Source organism: Zea mays, chromosome 2 (genome assembly GCF_902167145.1).
Source record: "Zea mays cultivar B73 chromosome 2, Zm-B73-REFERENCE-NAM-5.0, whole genome shotgun sequence".
NCBI classification, from domain to species: domain Eukaryota; kingdom Viridiplantae; phylum Streptophyta; class Magnoliopsida; order Poales; family Poaceae; genus Zea; species Zea mays.
The window spans coordinates 121,850,372-121,874,643 of NC_050097.1; the positions used below are offsets into that span (position 1 = coordinate 121,850,372).

Below are 24,272 nucleotides of genomic sequence, written 5' to 3' on the forward strand. Positions count from 1 at the left end.
AATTCATTTATTTTCAAGTTCCTTTTTCAGAATTCGAATTTTAAATTTGGCACCCAACATGCAACACTCCAAAATATCAAATATGGTGCAAAATTATATTTTACTTATTATCCTATTTAGACAAACACTTAAAATATGAAATCTTACACAAAATAGTAATTAGGTATTTTAGAAAATCATTTCTACTGTATAAAGTTTTATAGAGAGTCCTCGTAAATACATTTTTCTTAGGAAAACTAACATCATTTAGGGATACTTCTATTTAAATTGTTTTTACACTATTTTTATTTTAATATATGTAACCCTAAAGCTAACAAAAATCATATTAAAGGATATTTTAATTTTTTTAATCCTTTGAAGAATTTCTAACGAATTCGACCCACAAAATTTTGAGGTGTTACACCACCACACAAATAACGGGCTCTACATCCATTTCATTCTCTGTTGTTTGCAATTATTTCGGGGGTGTTGGCCCTTTCTAGCGTATGTTTTATGATTCATCTCGGCGTCGATAGTTTATAAATAAATTGCATGAACATTTTAAACTACATGTGCGCAATGGTTAATACAGTGTCTTACTTGTTTCCGTTCATGTGGTCTCCAGGAGCCTCAATTGACCTAAAGACGTGGGATAACACAATAAAACTTCCCAAGAGATTAGATGACAGTTGGGAGTGGTTTAGCGATAGAATAGTGACAACACTTGATATTGCGCCAATCATTTTACCGAAACTCACAATGTGTGAAATGGGCACAATAAAATTCATGTCCACGCACACGTCTGACGTGGTCTCCCAATAAGTACAGAGAGCATTACTGGAACATGAACAACACACTAATACGTACCAACCAACTCATCTGAACGTATATGCACCATCGACATGCATGACTCGCAACAATGAACAAATCCCAGAAGCATATAATCATATCAGAGTTGAAAGGAGATAAATAAACGACCAACAAAAGGACACAAAGAGAGCGGCAGCAGGTATGCCACTGGAGCCTGCTGCTGTAGCCGAGGCAAGCAAGCCTGGAACCGACTTGATCCCTGCGCCACCGGCTGGCGCCGTCGGGTCGTCGCTCACAGCGTTCGGCTCAGTGGCCGCCGCAGGCGGTTCTGCGGCAGAGGTCGTGCCTGACGCGGGACCAGCCGGGGCAGCGCTCGTCGTTCCTGCTGAGCACGCGTCGGCGGGCAGGTCGCACGAGGTGGGCAGCAGCTGGCCGAGCGCGGACCCGAGCTGCTGGGCGGGCCCCGCCGACGCCAAAGCGGCGCACAAGCACGGCGCCTGCGACTGGAACATGGCCCGTATCTGGGCGCAGCACTCCGTGGGCGGCGACGACGAGTTGCCGATGAGGTAGCTCACGCACGGCGACAGCGTGGCCTGCGCTGGCAGGCACGCTGGCACGCTCGGTAGCGGTACAGTGCCTGTTGTCGTCGGCTGCGGCAGTGGCGGTGGTTGCTGCTGCGCCGTCGTGGAAGCGGCGAAGCACATCAAGATCATAACGGCGAGAGGCAGCCACGTCCTTGCAAACGACTGGAAGCTGCGCTGCCGGTGTTGAGCCATTGGCGGAGCGTACATGTGTCGTTCACCGGCCAGGTGGGTGGGGGAGACTGAGAGTGTACGTTGGTTGAATTGCTAGCTATGCATGTGTGTCGTGGCTTATATATACCAGTATGTGATGTGATACAAACTGCTGTTTGAGTAGAAATGTATAGGTGAAAGTGGATGGCCTGCTTTGTGGTTGGGTAGATGCACGGTCCTATCCACCTCAACTTATATTTTGTTTCAGCTTTTTCAACTTTCGGCTACCAAAAACTGTTGCGGACTGCCAAACGCTCAGTTTTTCAGTCAGCTTTTCAGTCAGCTTCTATAAAATTCGTTTGAATAAAAATCATTAAAAATCAACATAAACACATAATCGATTGACTCGTTGCAATAGTAGGAATCCGTCACTTTCTAGATCCTGAGCCCTATGGACATCTTTATCTTCCTCCGTAGGTAATCATAATGATACTCAGATTCTCTACACGACCAGATTCTCTACACAGCCAGATTCTCAGAAAAACTAATCAGAAAAAAATCTATACCAAACATGCTCGGCCCTCTTTGTCGGGGCTTTTTTCAACTTCTAGCCACCAAAAGATGCTGCAGCCCGCTAAACGCTCTAGCTTTTTAGCCATCATCATGAACACAAAATCGGTCGAGTCGTCACGATAGTAGAAATCCGTCGCTTTCTAGATCCTGAACCCTTTGTACCACTTCATTTTCCTCCGCACATAATTCCTACGATACTCAATACTCAGATTCTTCCCACAGCTAGATTCTCTCTATAGACAGATTCTTATAAAAGCTGGTCAGAAAAAAGTTGAACAAAACAGACCCTTAATTTGGTGAGAAAAATTTGAAATAGAGTGGGCCATATATCAACCACTCGGAAAGCAGTGACACTATCAAGCATGCACTTCCTTCGTCACAGTCCATAGATATAAGGCCACCGGTAGTAAGAGATGCAGACATGTCATCTAAAAGATATAGGGAGTATCATCGAAACGAAGTTTTTATATAAATTGACTTACTCTCTCTAATGTTGTTTCTCATTATCTTCATTGAATGCATGTGTATCGAAGATACGATGTTTATGGCCTTTTGTGTGTTGGTACACATAAAACAAGTTTTTTTGGAATGGTAAAAATATCAAATTAGCAAAAAAAGTATTAAATAGTCGCCACACATTTTGGTCACCAGAGGTCGGTAAGGCTATTTTGGCCTCCCGTTACTTATAACACAAGTTTTCATTCTCAAACAATGATTTCATGTCTCCCGTCTGCCACCCATGTTCTGGTGACCGGGACCTGTAAGGCTATTTTTGGCCTCCCATGAGCTATAACACACGTTTTCGTAGTCCAACGACCATTTTGATGCTTGCATTCCACCACCCGCATTACGGTCCTTGGAGCACAGTCAAGCAGTTTTTGGCCTCCCGTGAGCCATAGCACACGTTTCCATGGCCAAAAAGCCAATTTCAAGTCTCCGACCTGCCTCCTACGTTTTAGACCGTCGAGGCCATTACAACATTTTTTGCCACATGTGTGCTAGAGCACACGATTTATGGAAACCCAAACCCTAAATCCTAGCTAAACTCTAACCCTAAACAACGACACTAAAGGATTTTAGTATCCAAACCATAGTAAAATGAAATTTGAGTCTCCAAAGCATAGTAATTTCCCAGACATTAGAATTTCAGTGTCCAAACCATATTACACGTTTTGGTCACCAGAGGCCGGTAAGGCTATTTTTGGCCTCTCGTGACTTATAACACAAGTTTTCGTCCTCAAACAATGATTTTATTTCTCCCATCCGCATCCCATGTTCTGGTCACCGGGACCTGTAAGGATATTTTTGCCCTCCCGTGAGCTATAGCACACATTTTAGTGGCCGAACAGGCATTTTTATGAATGCGTTCTGCCACCCGTATTATGGTCATCGGAGCATGATAATGCAGTCTTTGGCCTCCCATGAGCTATAGCACATGCTTCCACGACCGAAAAGCATGTTAGAGAAATAGACATTTTCAGTTTTAATTTAATCCAGAAAATCACAGTGATGCATGTGACGACATGTATGTGCATATGTGTATCACTACTCACATAAGTAGTAAACATCCTTAAAATATGCACAAATACAAAGAACATATTGTACCCTACTAAGGGACCGATGCTAAAGGCATCAGTGGCTCCATTCACATGAGATATCTCGTGTGTATGTTCGATGTAGTTGTACACAGTCGATGTAGGCAGATGTACACAGTGTAGTCCCTCGAACGGCGCCGGCGATGAGGAACATGATCAGCGTTAGTCGGGCGGACGAAGCGAGCTGTCGCGAGTACGCTCCCCAAAAACCTGATCACCCGCACACCCGTGCAAGTGTCGCTCTGTGGACGGCAATTTCGGAGGCCTGCTCTCCCACACTCTCTACTCGCAATAGGTGGTACGGGAATGGCTATGTGCAACGCGTCTGAGACTACTCGGTGCAGAGCGAGTACGTACTATGTTATACAACCCAGAAGCAGCCTCACCTCCTCTGTATATATACACGCGTAGAGGGAGGCCAACGGACAGTAACGGTCGCCATCAGAGCTACCGTTAAAGCCAGCCAGAAACTGACGCCATCAGTGACGGCCGTTACTAGCTGACAACCATTACAACTCGTTTATTACTAGCCATAACACAGGAAACGACTAGTAAGGTACGACAGTAATGGACGGTCATCACTCTAGACAAAATGCGCAACCGTTAGGAAGGAATATTCGGACCATGGTTCGATCTACCACGGCCTCGGCCTTAGCCTGGCCCAACCGGCGGTGCACGCGCGTGGCAGTCCTTCATCCTTTTCTCAGCTTCTCAATAGATGCACAACTGGTCCACCTATTTAAGTTGATTGAATCGTCCCTTGAACTTCTGGTATGGTACTAAAGTACTAGTACACCGTAGCATTAAAGTGAGCCTTTAACATTGACTATTATTGAATATTAATTTGGGCCAGGCCCACATTAATTCAACAATCCCCACCAAATGCTAAGTCACACTAAAATGCTCTCATCATCTCAAACGTTTGATATACTAGTGTTTCGATGGAGACTATTAAGTTGAACATTCACCTAGAATCTAGACTACACTTGACCACAACTACACAATGGACTAGGCCTTGAATGGTAGTTTTGCGTGGAATAAGTTTCATCTAAACTCTTTAACAATACTAGATTGCTGAGCGTATCCCCTCTGGTTGGAGCATATAAGTCAAACTCCATAGCCTTTCATGGGTATCTAGAGATCACCCAGATCTCATAAACTGTGACTAGCAGTTAACCCATATAGGTATGTTCCTCTAAAGATGTTATGTAGGACAACATCTTTGCTTCACAAAGCCACTTGGAACATATTAAGGTGTAAACACCAACCTACCTTACAGTAAGGAAAGATGTGCATCTAAAATTAACCTTATTAAGGGTCTTTCCTCTCAGTCTACCACTAGCTTGTTTCACCATTCTAATTCACGGGATCTTCGATCACATAACACATATTACCACTATGATAAACTTTAGGTGGGTGTTAGGCCCGTCTCACTCGATCCACTATCTATCACACTATGTGATAGCCCCTTAGTAAATTGATCTGCTAGATTTTTAGACGTATGGACATAGTCCAACGCTATTACTCCAGAGTTTCTCAATTTCCTGACAGATTTTAAACGCCTCTTTATGTGCCTTGTCGACTTCATATTATCCTTAGAACTGTTTATCTTGATTATCACAGTTCATAGAAATAGCCGGCACAGGTTTTTCAACCACCGGTAAATTCATAAGGAGTTCACGAAGCCACTCAGCCTCAACTGAAGCGGTATCTAATGCTATGAGTTCTGCTTCCATAGTCGACCTCGTTAAGATGGTCTACTTGCAAGACTTCCATGAAACAACGCCACCTCCAAGTGAAAACACATATCCACTTGTGGAATATATCTCATCAGCATCATATATCTAATTTGCATCACAATAACCCTCCAGTACTATTGGGTACCCGATATAATGTATGCTAAACTCATTGTACCTTTTAGATAGCGCAGAACTCTCTCAAGAGCACATCAGGGATCATCTCCCAGATTTGAAACAAACCGGCTAAGTTTGCTCACAGGAAACGAGATGTCAGGCCTTGTAGCGCTAGCTAAGTAGATGAGTGAACCAATTATTTGGGAATATCTCAATTGATCCCTAGATTTCCTTCATTTTTTCTTCAAAACCTTACTAGGAACATAAGGTGTTGGAGCAAGTTCACATTCGCTATAACCAAAGCGACTCAAACCTTTTCCACATAATGGGATTGCATAAGTGTGATCCCACCATTGCCTTCTCTCAATAGCTTAATGTTAAGAATAACACCAGCTTCTCCCAAATCTTTTATTTCAAAAATATTAGACATGAAGTCTTTTGTCTCTTTAATCACATCAGGACACGTCCCCAAGATTAGAATGTCATCAACATACAGGCATAAAATTACTCCCTCGTCCCCACCATACTAATAATATACGCATTTGTCTGCTTCGTTCACAAAAAAGTTGGCAGTTGTCAAAGTTCTATCGAACTTTTCATGCCATTGCTTAGGTGCTTGTTATAGGTGAAAGGGAAATGTGCCATTGGGCCATTTCCATAAATGTTTTGGTGATTAGATGCCCAACACATATTGTTTTAGTTAATATGTGCTAAGTGGTTGAAAAGTGCAAATCAAGAATCAAGGTATGTCTCTAGCCTTAGTAAATTGTTTTTGGATACTAACATATCTTTCTAAGTGCTAGGAACATTGCCAAGAAAAGTGGAAATCGATTGGAGAATATGGCTAAGTCTAGCCAAAACTTGAATCAGCCTATGGTGCACCAGACTGTCCTGTGCACAGGCTGTTCAGCAGCAAACTTGCTGCTCTAGGGAATCGGCGTGGGCGACGCAGCTAAAATTCACCGGACTGTCCGGTGAGCCATCAGCGCTCGCGCTTAGCACTCGGCGATGAACTCGTCGCTCTCGGGAATTCGCCGAGGGCGCCGCTGCTAAAATTCACTGAACTGTTCGGTGAGCCAACGACACCCGCGGCCAATGGTCAGCAGCGCGATCAACGGGCGATACATGGCCGAGCCAATGGTCACATGGTCGCACCGGACAGTGTCCGGTGCGCCAAGGGGACCAAAGGTCCAACGGTCGGCTTCGCCAGAAAAGGAAGGAGATCGAGCACCGGATAGGAACTGTTCATGTCCGGTGGTGCACTGGAATGTCCGGTGTGCCACCCGACAGAAGGTAAGAATTTCCTTCCAATTGGATCTCCAACGGCTCCTAGCTGCCTTGGGGCTATAAAAGGGACCCCTAGGCGCATGGAGCAGGACACCAAGCATTCACTAAACATCCTAAGATGCCTAGACTCCTCAACCACACAATCGGATCATCGTGTTTGATATTTGAGCACCGTTTGAGTTGTAAACTCCCTGCGCTGTGTTTGTGTGCTCACGTCTTGACTTGTGTGCGTGTGTTTGCTGCGATTCGAGTCTTGTGTGTTTTCTTTCCCTCCCTTACTCTTGTGCTTTGTGTTGTGATCAGCTTTGTAAGGGTGACAGGCTCCAACTTGTGGAGATTCCTCACAAATGGGAAAACTTCTATAAGCAATAAACTGTGGTATTCAAGTGGATCATTGGATCAGTTGAAAGGGGTTGAGTGCAACGCTCGTCCTTTGGGACGCCACAACGTGGAAGTAGGCAAGTGTTATACTTGGCCAAACCACGGGATAAAATCACCATGTCTCTTGAGTTGCTCTTTTGTGTGATTGGTTTCTTCTCTCAAGTTCTCGCTTAATCACTTGTGCTATTGTTCCATAGTTCAATACTCACTCTAAAGGAACAATCAAGTGAAGAGTTCTCGCTTTAACAACTTGGCTTCAATCTTTCTAACATTTATAAACCAAGTTTGTGCTATTTAGTGTTGAATTTTTACAGGATCACCTCATTAGGCCATATAAAGATTTCAATAACTTACACACCATGCCTTCTTGACCGTTTGCTATAAACCCAACTGGCTGCTCCATGTAGATTTCCTCATCTAGCTCTCCATTTAGGAATGTTGTCTTAACATCCATTTGATGGATGAGAAGACCATGAGAGGCAGCCAGAGAAAGTAGCACTCGAATTGTGGTCAATCGAGCCACAGGTGAATAAGTATCAAAGAAATCCTCACCTTCCTTCTGTGAATAGCCTTTAATTACAAGCCTCGCCTTGTACCTTCCATAGTACCATCAGGCCTAGGCGTTTTCTTGAACACTCGTTTACTCCCAATGGGCTTACACCCATAAGTACACTCAATGACCTCCCAAGTTGCATTAGACATAATAGAATCCATCTCACTCCTTATTGTTTCCTTCCAAAGGTCAGCATCAAGAGAGGAATATGCCTCTTCAATGGTACTTGGTGTGTCATCCACAAGATATACAATGTAATCATCACCAAAGGACTTTGCAATCCTTCTTTTGAGCTGATACATTGTCATCTTGGACAAGATTATGTATATGGGATTCCTCAGTGTGTTCTACCAGAATAAAATGCTCATGGGGTATCGTTTGTTCACCATTAGACATGTCATGTGTAGCTTTCATAGGAAATTTATCCTAAAAAAGTAGCATCTCTGGACTCCATAATAGTACCAACCAACATGTTCGGTATACTCCAGAGTTTATAATTAAGAACCTATATCCAATGCTATGGAAAGCATACCCAAGGAAAACACAATCAATAGTTTTCGGTCCTCATTTGCGCTTCTTGTTAATTGTCACATTCACTTTAGCCAAACAACCCCAGGTGTGCAAATAGGAGATATTTAATTTCCTCTTTTCCCATTCCTTGAATGGTGTAATTTATTTGTTATTTGTGGGAACTTTATTCAGGACATGACACGCTGTCAAGATCGACTCATCCCACCATTCCTTAGATAGTTCCGAAGTCTCTAACATGGCGTTAACCAAATCATTTAGAGTATGGTTCTTTCTCTCAGCAACCCCATTGGATTGTGGTGAGTATGGCGGTGTCCTCTCATGAATAATACCATGTTCCACACAAAAATCAGAAAAATCACCTGAAAAATATTCTGCACCACGATCAGACCTTAACCGTTTAATTTTCCACTCGAGTTGATTTTCAACTTCAGCTTTGTAGGTCTTAAAATAATGCAAAGCTTTGTCTTTTGATTTTAAGAGATACACATAACAAAATCTAGTAGAATCATGGATAAAAGTAATAAAATATCGCTTGCCTCCTTTAGTCAATATTCCGTTCATCTCACATAAATCGGAATGTATTAAGTCTAGTGGTGCCAAGTTCCTTGCCTCCGTAGCCTTATGAGGCTTGCGAGGTTGCTTAGATTGCACGCACACCTGGCACTTAGAACTTTTGACTAAATCAAAGTTCAGAATTAAATTTAAATTTGCTAACCGCGACAGACAACCAAAATGATGTGACAAAGTCGTGAATGCCAAATATGAGACGCGTTCGAAATTACATTGTTCACATACTTATTACATACATCATGCAAAGATAAGCAGAACAAGCCTCCACTATCATAGCCTTTTCTAACAAATGTCCTATACTTTGGCAGCATGCATTTATTGGACTCAAACACAAGTTTATAGCCATCTCGACATAGCAAGGATCCACTAACAAGATTATTTTTTATGGAGGGGACATGCTGCACGTTCTTCAATAGCACCGTCTTTCCCATGTAAACTTCAAAATGACTGTACCAACACCAAGAACACGCGCATGTGATCCATTCCCCATCAACAAGGCTCTAGCCCCTTTGCACTGATAAGAAGAAAACAAAGAAATATCAGCACACACATGAATGTTAGCACCAGTGTTAGCCCACCACTCAGGGGATTGACACACTGAAAGAACAGTAGGTAAAAGATTACCATACCCCGATGTTCCTTCTGCGGTCTCGCTAAAAACCATGTTTGCTGTTATCTTCTCTTGAGCTGATTTTTTATCTTGCTTAAACTTGCAGTATAGACAAGCGCTTGCCCAGTGAACAGTACTCCCACAAATAAAGCAACCAGCTCCTTTGTTCTTCCTTTTAAACGAGGCTGCCTGCTTGGGCTTCGTGGCATTCTGTTGCTTGTTTTTATTTTTATTATTATTATTATGTGACGCATTGGAGTTCTTCTTTTGTATCATATTGGCACGAGAAATCTCAACTCCTTCTCCACGAGTGTCTTTTGCTCTCGCCCTCTCTTAAACATCAAGAGAACCAATAAGCTCAGCCACACTAAACTTTTGTCTCTTATGTTTTAGAGTGGTAGCAAAATCCGTCCAAGAAGGTGGCAGCTTAGCAATAATACCGCTAGCCACGAACTGTTCAGGCAAGGCACTTGGAACTATTCGAGTTCCTTAGCTAGTGCATGTATTTCATGAGTCTGTTCAACTACAGGACAGTTCTTATCCATTTTGTAGTCAAACAACTACTCCATGATGTACAACTTGCTACCAGTATCAGAAACACCAAACTTCTCATCTAATGCATCCCATAACTCTTTTGCAGATGTGCACGCTTGATAAGAATCAACATACTTGTTGGCAAGAGCACCAATCATGGTGCCTCGAAACAGGTTATTAGCAACGTTGAACATTCTCTCCTCTTGAGGAGTCAACTGTTTGGGTTTCCCCTATGCGGCGTGATAGCAGTTCATTGCATTCAACCATAGTATCATCTTACTACACCACCTCTTGTAAAATATCCCATCAAAAGGTTCACTTGTTTTTAACGTAGCAGCAAAACCACTAACAAAAAAATGTCTAATATCAGGTTTTTGGATTGTTAGAGAAATAGGCATTTTTAGTTTTAATTTAATCCAGAAAATCACAGTGATGAATGTGACAACATGTATGTGCATATGTGTATGACTACTCACATAAGCAGTAAACAACAGTAAAATATGCACAAATACAAAGAACATATTGTACCCTGCGGAGGGACCGATGCTCAAGGCATCACTGGCTCCATTCACACGGGACATCTCGTGTGTATGTTCGATGTAGTCATACGCAGTCGATGCAGGAAGATGTACGCAGTGCAGTCCCTCGAACGGTGCCGGCGACGAGGAACTTGATCAGCGTTGGTCGGGCGGATGAAGCGAGGAGTCACGAGTATGCTCCCCAAAAACCTGATCGTCCGCACACCCGTGCAAGTGTCGTTCTGAGGGCGGCGATTTCGGAGGCATTCTCTCCCACACTCTCTGCTCGTAGAAGGTGGGGCGAGAATGGTTGTGTGTAACACGTCTAAGACTGTTCGGTGCAGAGCGAGTACATACTGTGCTATCCAACCCAGAAGAAGCCTCACCTCCTCCATATATATACACGCATAGAGGGAGGCCAACGGTCAGTAACGGTCGCCATCAGAGCTACCGTTATAGCTAGCCAGAAACTGACGCCATCAGTGACGTCCGTTACTAGATGACAGCCATTACAACTCGTCTGTTACTTGCCATAACACAGGAAATAGCCATCACTCTAGGCAAAATGTGCAACCGTTAGGAAGGAATATTTGGACAAAGGTCCGATCTACCATGGCCTCGGCCCAGCCGGTAGCACACGCGCGTGTGACAGTCCTTCATCCTTTTCTCATCTTCTCAATAGATGCACCACTCGTCCACCTATTTAAGTTGATTGAGTTGTCCCTTGAACTTCCGGTATGGTACTAAAGTACTAGTACACCGTAGCATTAAAGTGGGCCTTTAGCATTTAATATTATTGAATATTATTTTGGGCCAGGCCCACATTAATTCAACAAAGCCAATTTCATGTCTTCGACCTGTCACCTACATTTTAGACTGTGGAGGTTGTTACCACATTTTTTGCCACTCATGAGCTATAGTACACGTTTTTATGGAATCCTTAACCCTAAATCCTATCCCAAACCCTAATCGTAAACACCGAAACTAAAGGATTTTAGTGTCCAAACCATAGTAAAATGAAATTTGAGTCTCTAAACCATAAAAAATTCGAGACATAGTAGAATTTTAGTGACCAAACCATAGTACACGTTTTGCTCACCGGAGGCCGGTAAGGCTATTTCTGGCCTCCGGTGACTTATAACACATGTTTTCGACCTCAAACAATGATTTCATGTCTCCTGTCCACCACCCATGTTTTGGTCACCGGGACCTACAAAACTGTTTTGCCCTCCTATGAGCTATAGCACACGTTTTTTGCCTGAACGACCATTTTATGCACGTGTTCCGCCTCACACACTATGGTTCTCGGAGCACCGTAAAGCAGTTTTTGGCCTTCCATGAGCTATAGCACACGTTTCCACTGCCAAACAGCCAATTTCATTTCACCGATCTGTCACCTACGTTTTAGACCATGGAGGCTGTTACAACATTTTTTCCACCCGTGAGCTATATCACATGTTTTTATGGAAACCTAAACCCTAAATCCCTTCCTGAAACCCTAATCCTTAACACCGACACTAAAGGACTTTAGTCTCCAATCCACAGTAAAATGAAATTGGAGTATCCAATCCATAGTAAATTCTTAGACATATTTGAATTTGTGTCCAAACCATAGTACACATTTTGGTCACAGGAGGCCGGTAAGGCTATTTTTGGCCTCCCGTGACATATATATAACACATGTTTTTGTCCTCAAATAATGATTTCATGTATCTCGTCTGTAACCCATGTTCTGGTCACCGAGACCTCTGATCAATGATTAGTGGCCAAACAAACCCCATTTGTGTCAAAAATAGCCACGAACGATCATTTTCAATATTATCGAAGGCTAACACCTAGGGAATTTTGACCAAGAAATGGTCTCCACCAGAAATCCAATAATGAGACCTATGGCAAGGAAACATATGTTGGGTGAGGTGTACGAGCTTGGGTCGATGATCAATATCCACACAATCCCCATTTTGTCGAAAATAGCCATGAACGATCATTTTCAATAACACCGAATGCTAACACCTATGGATTTTTGAATAAGAAATGGTCTCCACCAAAAATCTAAGAATGTGACCTATGGCAAGGAAACATGTGTGGGGTGAGGTGTACGAGCCTCTGGTCGATGATCAATGGACACACAACCCCCATTTTTGTCAAAAATAGCCATGAACGACTATTTTCAATAATACCGAAGGTGACGCGTATGACTTCTTACCAATAAATGGTCTCCACCAGAAAGCCAAAAATGTGAGCTATAGTAAGGAATAATATATGGGGCGAGTTGTATGAGCCTCTGGTGATGATCAATGGATACACAACCCCCATTTTTGTCGAAAATAGCCTTGAATGACCATTTTCAATAATATCGAAGGCTAACACCTATAGATTTTTGACCAAGAAATGGTCTCCACCAGATATCCAATAATGTGACTTATGACAAGGAAACATATGCGGGGTGAGTTGTACGAGCCTCTGGTTGATCATAAATGGCCAAACAACCCCCATTTTTGTTGAAAATAGCCATGAACGACCATTTTCAATAATATCGAAGTCTAACACCTACAAAATTTTTACCAAGAAATGGTCTCCACCAGAAATCCAAGAATGTGACCTATGGAAAGGAAACATAAGTGGGGTGAGGTGTATGATTCTCTGGTCGTTAACCAATAGCCACACAACCCCCATTTTTGTCTATAATTGCCATGAACCACCATTTTCCATAACACCGAAGCCTAATACCTAACAATTTTAAACCAAGAAATTTTCTCCACAAGAAATCCAAGAATGTGACCTATGTCAAGGAAACATATGTGGGATGAGGTATACGAGTCTCTGGTCGGTGATCAATGGCCACACAACCCCCATTTTTGTCAAAAATAGCCATGAACAACCATTTTCAATAATACCGAAGGTTAACACCTATGGATTTTTGACCATGGAATAATCTCCACCAGAAATCCAAGAATGTGACCAATGGCAATGAAACATATGTGGGGCGAGGTGTACGAACCTCTGGTCGACGATCAATAGCCACACAATCGCCATTTTTGTCGAAAATAGCCATGAAAGACCATTTTCAATAATACTGAAGGCTAACACCTATGGATTTCTAACCAAGAAATGGTCTCCACCAGAGATCCAAGAATGTGACATATGGCAAGGAAACATATGTTGGGTGAAGTGTACAAGCCTCTAGTCGATGATCAATGGATAAACAAACCCCATTTTTTTCGAAACATACCCCCGAACGACCATTTCCAATATTATCGAAGGCTAACACCTAGGGAGTTTTGACCAAGAAATGATCTCCACCAGAAATCCAATAACGAGACCTATAGCAAGGAGACATATGTTGGGTGAGGTGTACGAGCTGGGGTCGATGATCAATATCTACACAATCGCCATTTTGTCAAAAATAGCTATGAACGACCATTTTCAATAACACCGAAGGGTAACACCTACGGATTTTTGATAAGAAATGGTCTCCACCAGAAATCTAAGAATGTGACCTATGGCAAGGAAACATATGTGGGGTGAGGTGTACAAGCTTCTGGTCAATGATCAATGGACACACAACCCCCATTTTTGTCGAAAATAGCCATGAACGACTATTTTCAAAAATACCGAAGGTGACACGTACGACTTCTTACCAATAAATGGTCTCCCCAGAAAGCCCAGAATGTGATCAACACTCCCCCTTGATCGAGTCCATGTCTTGACGTGATCATCGTTGAAGTATTAGAATCATATCCAATGAATCCGTCATGCAAACATCTTCTTCCAAAAAAAACTTGTAGGAAAAAATGGATAAATAGATGATATAGCATGTGCGTATGTTGATATTGCCTCATTAAAAACTTTACATGAGAAAACCTTATAAGGGAAAACTCATATAAAGAAAAGAGTGCAATATGATGTTGAACAGGTCATATATCAGAGATGCATACTCCCCCTGATTTCTGCAAATCTCTAAGTCGTCTCATTCCAATCCCCTCAACACATTTTGAGAATGTTGAGTATGATAGAGATTTAGTGAATAAATCAGCAAGATTATCACAAGACTTAGTTTGTAGATTATTTATCTCCCCATTGTTTTGCAACTCATGAGGATAAAATAACTTTGGGGCAATATGCTTTGTAATATTGCTCTTGATATAACCTGTCTCCATCTGAACAACACATGCAGCATTATCTTCATAGATAATGGTTGGAGATTCAATGGAACCAATACCACATGACTGTAGTATATGATTTATGATTCTGCGAAGCCATACACATTCACGTGAGGCTTCATATAATGCAATTATTTCAGAATGATTTGTGGATGTAGCTACCAAAGTTTGTTTGGAAGATTTCCAAGAGATAGCTGTTCCACCTTGTAAAAACACAAAGCCTGTCTGAGATCTAGCATTATGGGGATCAGATAAATAACCAGCATCTGTGTATCCAATTAGAGTGGGATCTTGATTTGTTCCATAGAAAAGACCAAGATCTCTAGTGCCATTGAGATATCTAAAGATATTTTTATTCCCGTCCAGTGGCGTTTGGTAGGGGCTGCACTGTATCTTGCAAGTAGATTCACTGCAAAAGCAATGTCTGGACGTGTACTATTTGCAAGCTACATGAGAGCACCTATGGCACTGAGATATGGGTAATTTTGTCCCAAGATCTCCTCATTGTCATCCCTAGGTCTAAAAATATCCTTCTCCATATCTAGAGACCGGACGACCAAGGGGTTCTAGTTGGATATGACTTGTTCATATTGAACTTTTCCAATATTTTCTGGACATAGGCTCCTTGGTATATAAAAATTCCAGAAGGTAAATGCTCAAGTTGTAAACCTAAGCAAAATTTGGTTTTACCCAAATCCTTCATTTCAAACTCCGTCTTTAAATGATGACGTGCTTCATTAATATCATTCTCATTTCCTATAATGTTGAGATCATCAACATATATCGAGATGATACAAAATCCAGTCGGTGATGTTTTAATGAAGACACAAGGGCAATCATCATTCTTAGTGTATCCCTTTAAAGAAAGGAATTCACTTAAGCGATTGTACCACATTCGCCCTGATTGCTTTAAGCCATATAATGACTTTTGCAATTTTACACAATACATGTTACGGTGTGCCTTTTGATTCGGTATATTAATTCCATCAGGAACCTTCATATAGATTTCCGAATCCAGTGACCCATATAGATATGCGGTCACTACATCCATCAACTGCAAAGATAGATGATTTTGTACTGCCAATGATATCAAGTATCGGAATGTTATGCCGTTCATCACTGGAAAGTATGTCTCATTATAATCAATTCCGGGATTTTGCGCAGCACGGGCCACCCCTCCAGCAGCGCGCACAACTGGAAGACACGCGCGAAGGCCACCTCGGCCTGCAGCATGAGCCATCCCTGCAACACCGCGCACAACCGGAAGACCCGCGTTTCCCCCAGCGCGACCACACCTTCCCGCACGCCGCGCCATTCCAAGGGGTCAACTATCTCGACGAGCGAAGTCCCTTGGCGCCACACCTGCAAGTGACGCCTTGGCCAGCTAACTTCCGGGCAGGGACCTATCCCAAGTACAACGGCAGCACCGACCCGGCACAGTACATAATGAGCTATCAGGTCGCCGTTGCATCTTCCGGAGGGGACGATGCCACAATGGCGAAGTCTTTCATCATCGCCCTAGAAGGCCCAGCTCTCACCTGGTTCACCAGGTTGCCTCCGCTGTCCATTGATTCCTGGAGAAGCCTCCGGGACAAGTTCCTGCTCAACTTCCAAGGGTACCGCCCAGACACCGACGCCTTGGTCGAACTCTCGCTCTGCAAGCAGCTGGAAAAGGAGACTCTGTGGGAGTATTATCGCAAATTTTTAACACTCAAGTCACAACTGCCCTCAGTCGATGACCAGATCGCTATCCACTACGCTATCAGTGGCCTTCACGCCGGCGTCCTTTACAGCCACTGCATCAGAGATCCGCCCAGGAACCTCCAGGAACTATATCAGCTGTTTGAAAAATACGCCAAATCCGAAGAGCTCCACCAGCGCAAGGTTGAGTCTCAAAGGAAGCCAAAAGATGCTCCACAGTCCAGCCGCACGTGGACGAGGACTCCGCAGCCGGACTCCGGTCGAGACGGCCGCAACCAACAGCAAGTGCCCAGAAACGAAGGCCACCAAAGACAGGATGGCACGGGCGCAACCAGCCGACAACCCCAGAGTTGTCGCACACACTTACCAGCAACCCCCTCTACCATATATCCACGCCCCCGCCCCGCATCCACCGCACCACGCTTACCAACACCATCAGGAAGTACAAATCGTACCTCCCCCACCCCCACCACCACACCAGCAACATCAAAACATCCCCCATGCTCCAAAGCAGGAAGACTTCACCGATCAGCCATATCGCGGAGTCATTCACATGATAACTGGGGGGTCCAGCACAGACTTCGACACAAAGCGGCAGAAGCGGGACCACTACCGCAGCATCAACCACGTCGCCGTCACCGGCCTAGTCGTGTAGACAAAGTGGTCCCACATACCGTTAACCTTCGACGCACGAGACGTCGACCTATGCAGCGCCCCCCACTGCGACGCCATGGTTATCAATTGCAGCGTGGCAGGCTGGGACCTGCACAAAGTCCTAGTTGACAATGGCAGTCAGGCGGACATCATCTTCCTCCACGCCTTCGATCGCATGGGCATAAGCCACAGCCTTCTCAAGCCTTCGGACAACCCGTTGTATGGCTTCGGCGGCAAGGGCACCTTTCCTGTCGGTAAAATAGAGCTGCCTCTCTCCTTCGGTGTAGCACCCAATGCCTGAAGTGAGCAAGTAACCTTTGATATCGTGGATATGGTATATCCATACAATGCCATCATGGGCCGGGGCTCCATCAATAAGTTCGAAGCAGCCATTCACGGACTGTACCTATGTATGAAGATACCAGGTCCGTTAGGCGTCATTACGGTCTACGGCAATCAACAGACTGCGCGCAACATAGAGCGGGACTTAGTGCCCGGTCAGAGAAACGTGCACTGCCTCACGGCCCAGTGCGAGGTCCCCGCGCCCGCCAACCCAACCAATAAGCAGCACGACAAGGCACAGCTGCAGAGCAGCGACGGGACCAAGACTGTCCCCCTCGATCAGGTCACGCCCAAGCAGACAGTCACTATCAGCGAAGACCTCACTTCGCATGAAGAGGAGAAACTCCTCTGCTGCCTGACCAAGAATAAAGATGTCTTCGCCTGGTCTGCCCTCGATCTGGTCGGAGTCAGCCGATCCATAATTGAGCACAGCTTGGGAATTGACCCTTCGGTGCGACCAAAAAAACAGAGGCTTCGCAAAATGTCCGACGAGAAGACAGAGGCCGCCAAGGCAGAGGTGCACCGCCTCCTGGAAGCCAAATTCATCGAGCCCGTGGCTTATCCCACGTGGCTCTCCAATGTTGTAATGGTACAGAAAAAAAGCGGGAAGTGGCGAATGTGCATCGACTTCACCAGTCTCAACAAGGCCTGCCCAAAGGACAATTTCCTGTTGCCACGGATCGACAAAATAGTCGATAGCGCGGCCGGATGCGAGGTCATGTCACTCCTCGACTGCTTCTCCGGTTACCACCAGATATACATGAAAGAGGAAGACAAGGCTAGCACCAGCTTTATAACACCCTTCGGCACATATTGCTTCATCAGAATGCTGGAGGGACTCAAGAACGCTGGGTCCACCTTCTCCAGGCTTACCAAAACAGTGCTCGAAGGGCAAGTTGGCAGAAATATATTCACATATGTGGACGACAATGTCGTCGCCAGCAAGAGCAAGGAGGACCATCTCGCCGACCTCGTCGAGACATTCATGAACATGCGAGACGCACGACTCCGCCTAAACCCGGAAAAGTGCGTCTTCGGCGTTCGCCAAGGCAAAATATTGGGCTACCTGGTATCACACCGCGGCATCGAGGCCAACCCAACCAAGATTGAGGCCATCATAAACATGACGCCTCCGCAGTCCGCCAGAGATGTCCAGCGCCTGACAGGCAGATTGGCCGCTCTCAACAGATTTATCTCCAGGACCGCCGAGCGAAGTCTCCCCTTCCTCAAAACACTACGTGGTGCAAAAGACTTCGCCTGGGGACCAGAGCAGGCGGCGGCCTTCGCCTCATTAAAACAGTACCTGACAGAGTTGGCCGTCCTTACAAGCCCCGACTCCTCGCTCCCCCTGTTGCTCTACGTCGTGGCTTCGCCGCATGCGGTCAGCGCGGCACTAGTGTAGGAGCAGACAGTTGAGGGCGTGGTCAGGTAGTGCCCTGTTTACTATGTCTCCGAAGTGATGACACCGTCCAAGTGCAACATGACAGAGCTGGAGAAGATTGCCTACGCAGTCGTTATGTCTTCGCGCAAATTGTGCCATTACTTCGAAGCATTCAAGGTCCGAGTCATCTCAGACAGGGGACTCGGCGAATTGTTCAGAAACCCGGAGGCATCGGTGAGGATTGCCAAGTAGGGCGGTCGAACTCTCCGGCTACCACATCAGTTTCGAGCCCAGGACAGCCATCAAGTCACAAGTCCTGGAAGACTTCATCATCAACTGGACTGGGCCAACAACACAGCCAGACCAGTCTGCAGAGAAGGTTTGGAAGATCCATTGCGACGGCGCATGGTGCCATGCGGGGGCGGGCGCCGCTGCAGTCATCACCTCACCAGTCGGGGTCAAGCACATATATGCAGCATGCCTCAGCTTCGCTCTGGAATCCGACAAATGCACCAATAATATAGCAGAATACGAAGCAGTCATCCTCGGCCTCCGCAAGCTAAGGGCCCTCGGAGTCACCACCTGCATCATCAAAACAGACTCTAAGGTAGTTGCCGGCCAAGTCGAGAAAGACTATGCAGCAAAGGACCCCGCGCTTATGCAATACCTCGCGGCCATCCGAAGCCTCGAGAGACAATTCAAGGGATTCACCTTGCAGCATGTGGATCGGGCCAAGAATGAAGAGGCCGACGCATTGGCCAAGGCCGCCGCCATGGGCGAGTCCTTGCCCTCCGACGTGTTCTTTCATGTCATCGGCACGCCAGCCGTCCGGAGCCCCGAAGGGCTCCAAATAACTAATGACAGCGAGGGCCACCGCATAGTCAACCTCATCATGACCGAAGACTGGCGGGCACCAATAACCCTGTTCCTACAGGGGTACTATCATCCAACCGCCATCAGTGAGGCCAAGCGCCTCAGACATCGAAGCCGAGACTTTGCACTGATTGAGGCCAACTCTACAAGAAAGGGGTCAGTCAGCCAATGCTTAAGTGCGTCACCGAAACCGAAAGCATCCAGATCCTATGCGAAGTCCACAGTGCCACGTGCGGCTCGCACGCAGGGCCAAGGGCCCTAGCTGCTAAGGTGATCCGACAAGGCTTTTACTGGCCCGCAATGATCTGCGCCGCAAATCGGGTCACAAGGTCATGTGAAGCCTGCCAGAAGTTTTCTCCTCGGTCAAGCAGCCCCTCGCAGTATACAAAGCTGATCGCCCACACATGGCCTCTCCAGCGCTGGGGCCTGGACATTGTCGGGCCCCTGCCCACCGCTCAGGGGAACCTTAAGTTCGCCTTCGTCGCTGTCGAGTACTTCACCAAATGGATCGAGGCAAGGGCTGTTTCCACAATAACATCAAAAACTGCCCAGAAATTCTTTTGGCAAAACATCGTTTGCCGCTTCGGAGTACCGTCCGAACTAACAGTTGACAACGGCAAGCAGTTTGACAGCCAAGACTTTAAGGATTTTTGCTTCTCCATTGGCACCAAGCTTGCCTTCGCCTCAGTCTATCATCCGCAGTCCAACGGAGTTGTGGAACGCGCCAATGGGAAAATCTTCACAGCTGTCAAAAAGATGCTCATCGATGAAAAAAGGGCAGATGGACCGATTTGTTACCCGAGGCAATCTGGGCACTAAACACGACTGAGTGCAGGGCGACCGGGTTTACTCCTTTCCGCCTTCTATACGGATCGGAGGCCATGACCCCACAAGAAATAAAACATGGGTCCCCGTGAACAGTTCCGTCAGCCGTCCCCGACGTGGACGAGCCAACTTCAAACGATCTCATTGACGGAGACCGAGTCTTCGCCCTACAGGCCCTAAACAAATATCAAGCCCAGACAAAAGCATGGCGCGACCACGCAGTCATCCCGAGGGAATTCAGCGAAGGGGACCTCGTACTCGTCCGAACAGCTCGGACAGAGTCCAGGGGCAAGCTGGAGCCCAAGTGGGAGGGCCCCTTTATAGTCAAGACGAAAGCTTCCCCCAGCGCTTACAGGCTCACAACGCCAAACGGCGAAGACCTGGAGCACTCCTGGAACATCGACAACCACCGCAAATTTTTTGTTTGACTCATCAGGGTTGATTTCGCCCTTGTAATTCGCAAAAACAATCTTATACTGGCCCGCACTCTTTTCCTCCCGGGGGGTGAGGTTTTTAACGAGGCGGAGCCATGTAATATATGTGTGAAAAATCCCCCGCAAAAACATGCGTCGAAAAAAGACCGCGACGACGGTCTTCGACATTCGACCAATACGAGGTCACCGCGAGGCTCAGCGCTAGCCACCCTCGCGTGCGACAATTCCGCGCAGAAGTCGCCTAAGGGTGCAGCCGGACTAGCACAACAAGTGCGAAAAAACCGAAGTCTACCGCGAAGACTATCCGCGCAGAAGTCGCCTAAGGGTGCAGCCGGACTAGCACAACAAGTGCGAAAAAACCAAAGTCTACCGCGAAGACTATCCGCGCAGAAGTCGCCTAAGGGTGCAGCCGGACTAGCAGAACAAGTGCGAAAAAACCGAAGTCTACCGCGAAGACTATCCGCGCAGAAGTCGCCTAAGGGTGCAGCCGGACTAGCACAATAAGTGCAAAAAAACCGAAGTCTACCACGAAGACTATCCGCGCAGAAGTCGCCTAAGGGTGCAGCCGGACTAGCACAACAAGTGCGAAAAAACCGAAGTCTACCGCGAAGACTATCTGCGCAGAAGTCGCCTAAGGGTGCAGCCGGACTAGCACAACAAGTGCGAAGAAACCGAAGTCTACCGCGTAGACTATCCGTGCAGAAGCCGCCTAAGGGTGCAGCCGGACTAGCACAACAAAAGCAAAAACGACAACACCAAACTGTCTGCGCCAAGACCGACTATATGCGCACCAGCACAGCATAACAAAACACACCAGACCAAGTACACAACGCCTTCGCAAGCATAGCCAAGTGTGCGGGGGCACACAACCTCATCATACAAGCCTTTACACATAGACAAGCAAGGGCACCACACTCTACATCGGCTCAACCTTAGGAATAATCCCCATCTCCCTATAATTAAATAACATTATCCTAAGCTCCTCACCTGCAAAAAGACTTCGCAATTCCCCTTCACCTGTACTCACGGCGGCCGGCAAAGACAACAGTTCCTGCCGGCCAGCCCTACTCACACGAAGCCGACCTCCCTCCGCCCCACTCACTCTACGCTTCACAACCGCCCTTCGTCGCCGGCGCCCGGTGCTAGGACCAGGCACATCTTCTGTGTCCGCGGCGTGCGGTGAAGCCTCCACCGCAGCCACATCCAAGGCCGCAAAGTAGTCCAAGTCCTCCTCCGACGACTCCTCAGTCCACTCAACAGAGCTCCCAGAGTCAGCAAAATCAGAAAACTCAGATGCAAACCATCACATTTATTACCACCATCCACGGTCGAAGCCGCCAAAAATTTAGTAGTAGCGGTTGCGTGCGCAGGCCCAAAATCTTGAACCTGCGCAGCAACCAAAATTCAGCAACATATCCAAAATTCCCTAACTATCTACACCCACTACGCCACCTGCGAAGACCCTGCCGTTGCGGGAGCCTCCGCCGTTGCCTCCGCTGTCGCCTCCGCCGCCACCGTCGCAGGATCTTCAACACTCGGCGCAGCGGCTGCGGGGACATCAGGCGCGCCTTCGGCGGTCTCTGGGGGCAGGTCTCTGCCGGCCGCTGCGGATGCGGGGGCATCCGGTGCGCCTTCTGCAGTCTCCGGGGGCGGCTCCAGGGCGGCCCCGGACACGGCCTCCGCCGGGGTCGGCTCCGGGTCAGGCAGCGCGTTGTTCAACGCCCCGAAGTCATCCACCCTCTCGCCACGCGCCGCCTAAGACACAGCACACAAATTCAGCAAACCCACACATAGCCCACATCCAGCAAACGCCAAACAAACGCCAAACGTTACCTGAGCCCTCGCCGTCTCGACTCGCTCCCTGACCACCTCGCGGCTGTCCGGACCCCACATCCGGTCGTAGATGGCTCTGGCGGATTCCTTCACTATGGGGTCCTCAACCTTGTAGATATCTCGCTCAAAATCTTCATCGGCTTGGTCGAAGACCTCGAAGTGCCGGCACCCTTCGCGGGAGAGCGCGTTCATCGCCCCCTCGCAGGTGACCAGGGAGGCATACGACATAAACCCCTCCACGATAGTGGGGAGTGCCTGCAACTCCTCCTGCACCCACTCCAGGCAGCGAAGTCCGGGCTCTCGGTCCGGCACTTCGAAGTCACCGGTCCGCGCGCCCAGCTCATGGTAGGAATCCATAAGCTGTTTGCGCGTCCGCTCTGCCTCCGCGCGTGTCGCGGCCTCGGCCCTCTCCACACGGCTCTCCAGGGCGATGAGCCGCTCCTGCAGCTGCTCGGTGCGCTCCCTGGCAAGATTGCCCTCCACCCTCGCCAGATTGGCCTCCGCCTGCGCAGCCTGCGCCTTGGCAAGGGCCTCGTTGGTCTCCCTCCTCTCCCCCGCCAGTTGGTGCCGGAGGTCAGTCTTCTCCCCCTCCAGTGCGGCTACCTTGTCCGCCAGCTTGCGGCACTTACTGTCGACGGCCGATTTCTCACGGACGGCGTCAGCATGTTGCGTCCGAAGTCTCTCGACTTCGGCAGTCACAACTACCGTGAGGGCCCCCGACGCTGTGCGGTCGGCGAAGTCAGCCACCTGTAGAACACACGTAAGACCGCGGCCTCAGCTAAGCCGCCAAAAAAAACACCAAAGTCTAGCTCAACGGACCTGACTTAGTGCCCCCGTCACCTCCTTTAGCCGGCGGGACACAGCGCCCGCCTCATCCCTGACAGCCGCGAGTGCCGACATCTCGCCTCCGGCGCTAAGAGCCCCGCCCTTCGCCTTCGGCACTACGGCAGCCGCCGTGGTTGCCGCGGCAGGCGCAACTATAGCAAGTTGGCCTTCGTCCGACCCTGCGACGTGTCAACGAATTAAAAAAAACATGAGCCAACGGCTTACCACCAAGATAGTCGTCCACACTAATATCGGTGGCGAAGTCGGCGACGCGCTTGCCTGACGACGGCAATACTCGGGCCGCCTTCGTGACCTCCGGCACTCTGCTGGACGGCGGCACAGCCTTCGTCGATTTGGAGCCTCCGGCGCCTGCCGCTGCCTCCGGCGCCTTGCTAGATGCGGGGACGCCCGACTTTGCCGCCAGCGGCGGCTTGCCTCCGCCGGGGGCCGCAGCCTTCGTAGCCCCCCGCTGCCTCTTCGGCCTGGCTTCATGAAGCCTAACAACCGCCTGGCGCTTTTGTGCAGCTCCCTGGCGATCCTTGTCCATCACTGCCGACACAACAGCAGCAATATTCCGCCCGTAAGGAAAAACTCTCCATTCATGAACCATGCGAGATGTAAAAAAGTCTTCGCCTGCCGCGCGGGGGATAGGAACATTCCTAGGCCAACAACCCCCGGGTTCCCTCAGCATCCGAGCCGAAGACTCCCGGAGC

General features: G+C 47.4%; 1 protein-coding gene across 1 annotated transcript; it reads right to left on the bottom strand.

Moving 5' to 3' along the window:
• Positions 1-696: 696 nt before the first annotated feature.
• On the bottom strand, positions 697-1,636 carry LOC100285369 (uncharacterized). Its single transcript, NM_001158262.2, has one exon. It carries the CDS (start codon positions 1,578-1,580, stop codon positions 924-926), a length of 657 nt encoding a protein of 218 aa, NP_001151734.1. The 5' UTR covers positions 1,581-1,636; the 3' UTR covers positions 697-923.
• Between the last annotated feature and the right edge of the window lie 22,636 nt (positions 1,637-24,272).

Coding starts and splice junctions, on each gene's coding strand:
- LOC100285369 (NM_001158262.2), bottom strand. CDS start 1,580: ATGTACGCTCCGCCAATGGCTCAACACCGGCAGCGCAGCTTCCAGTCG.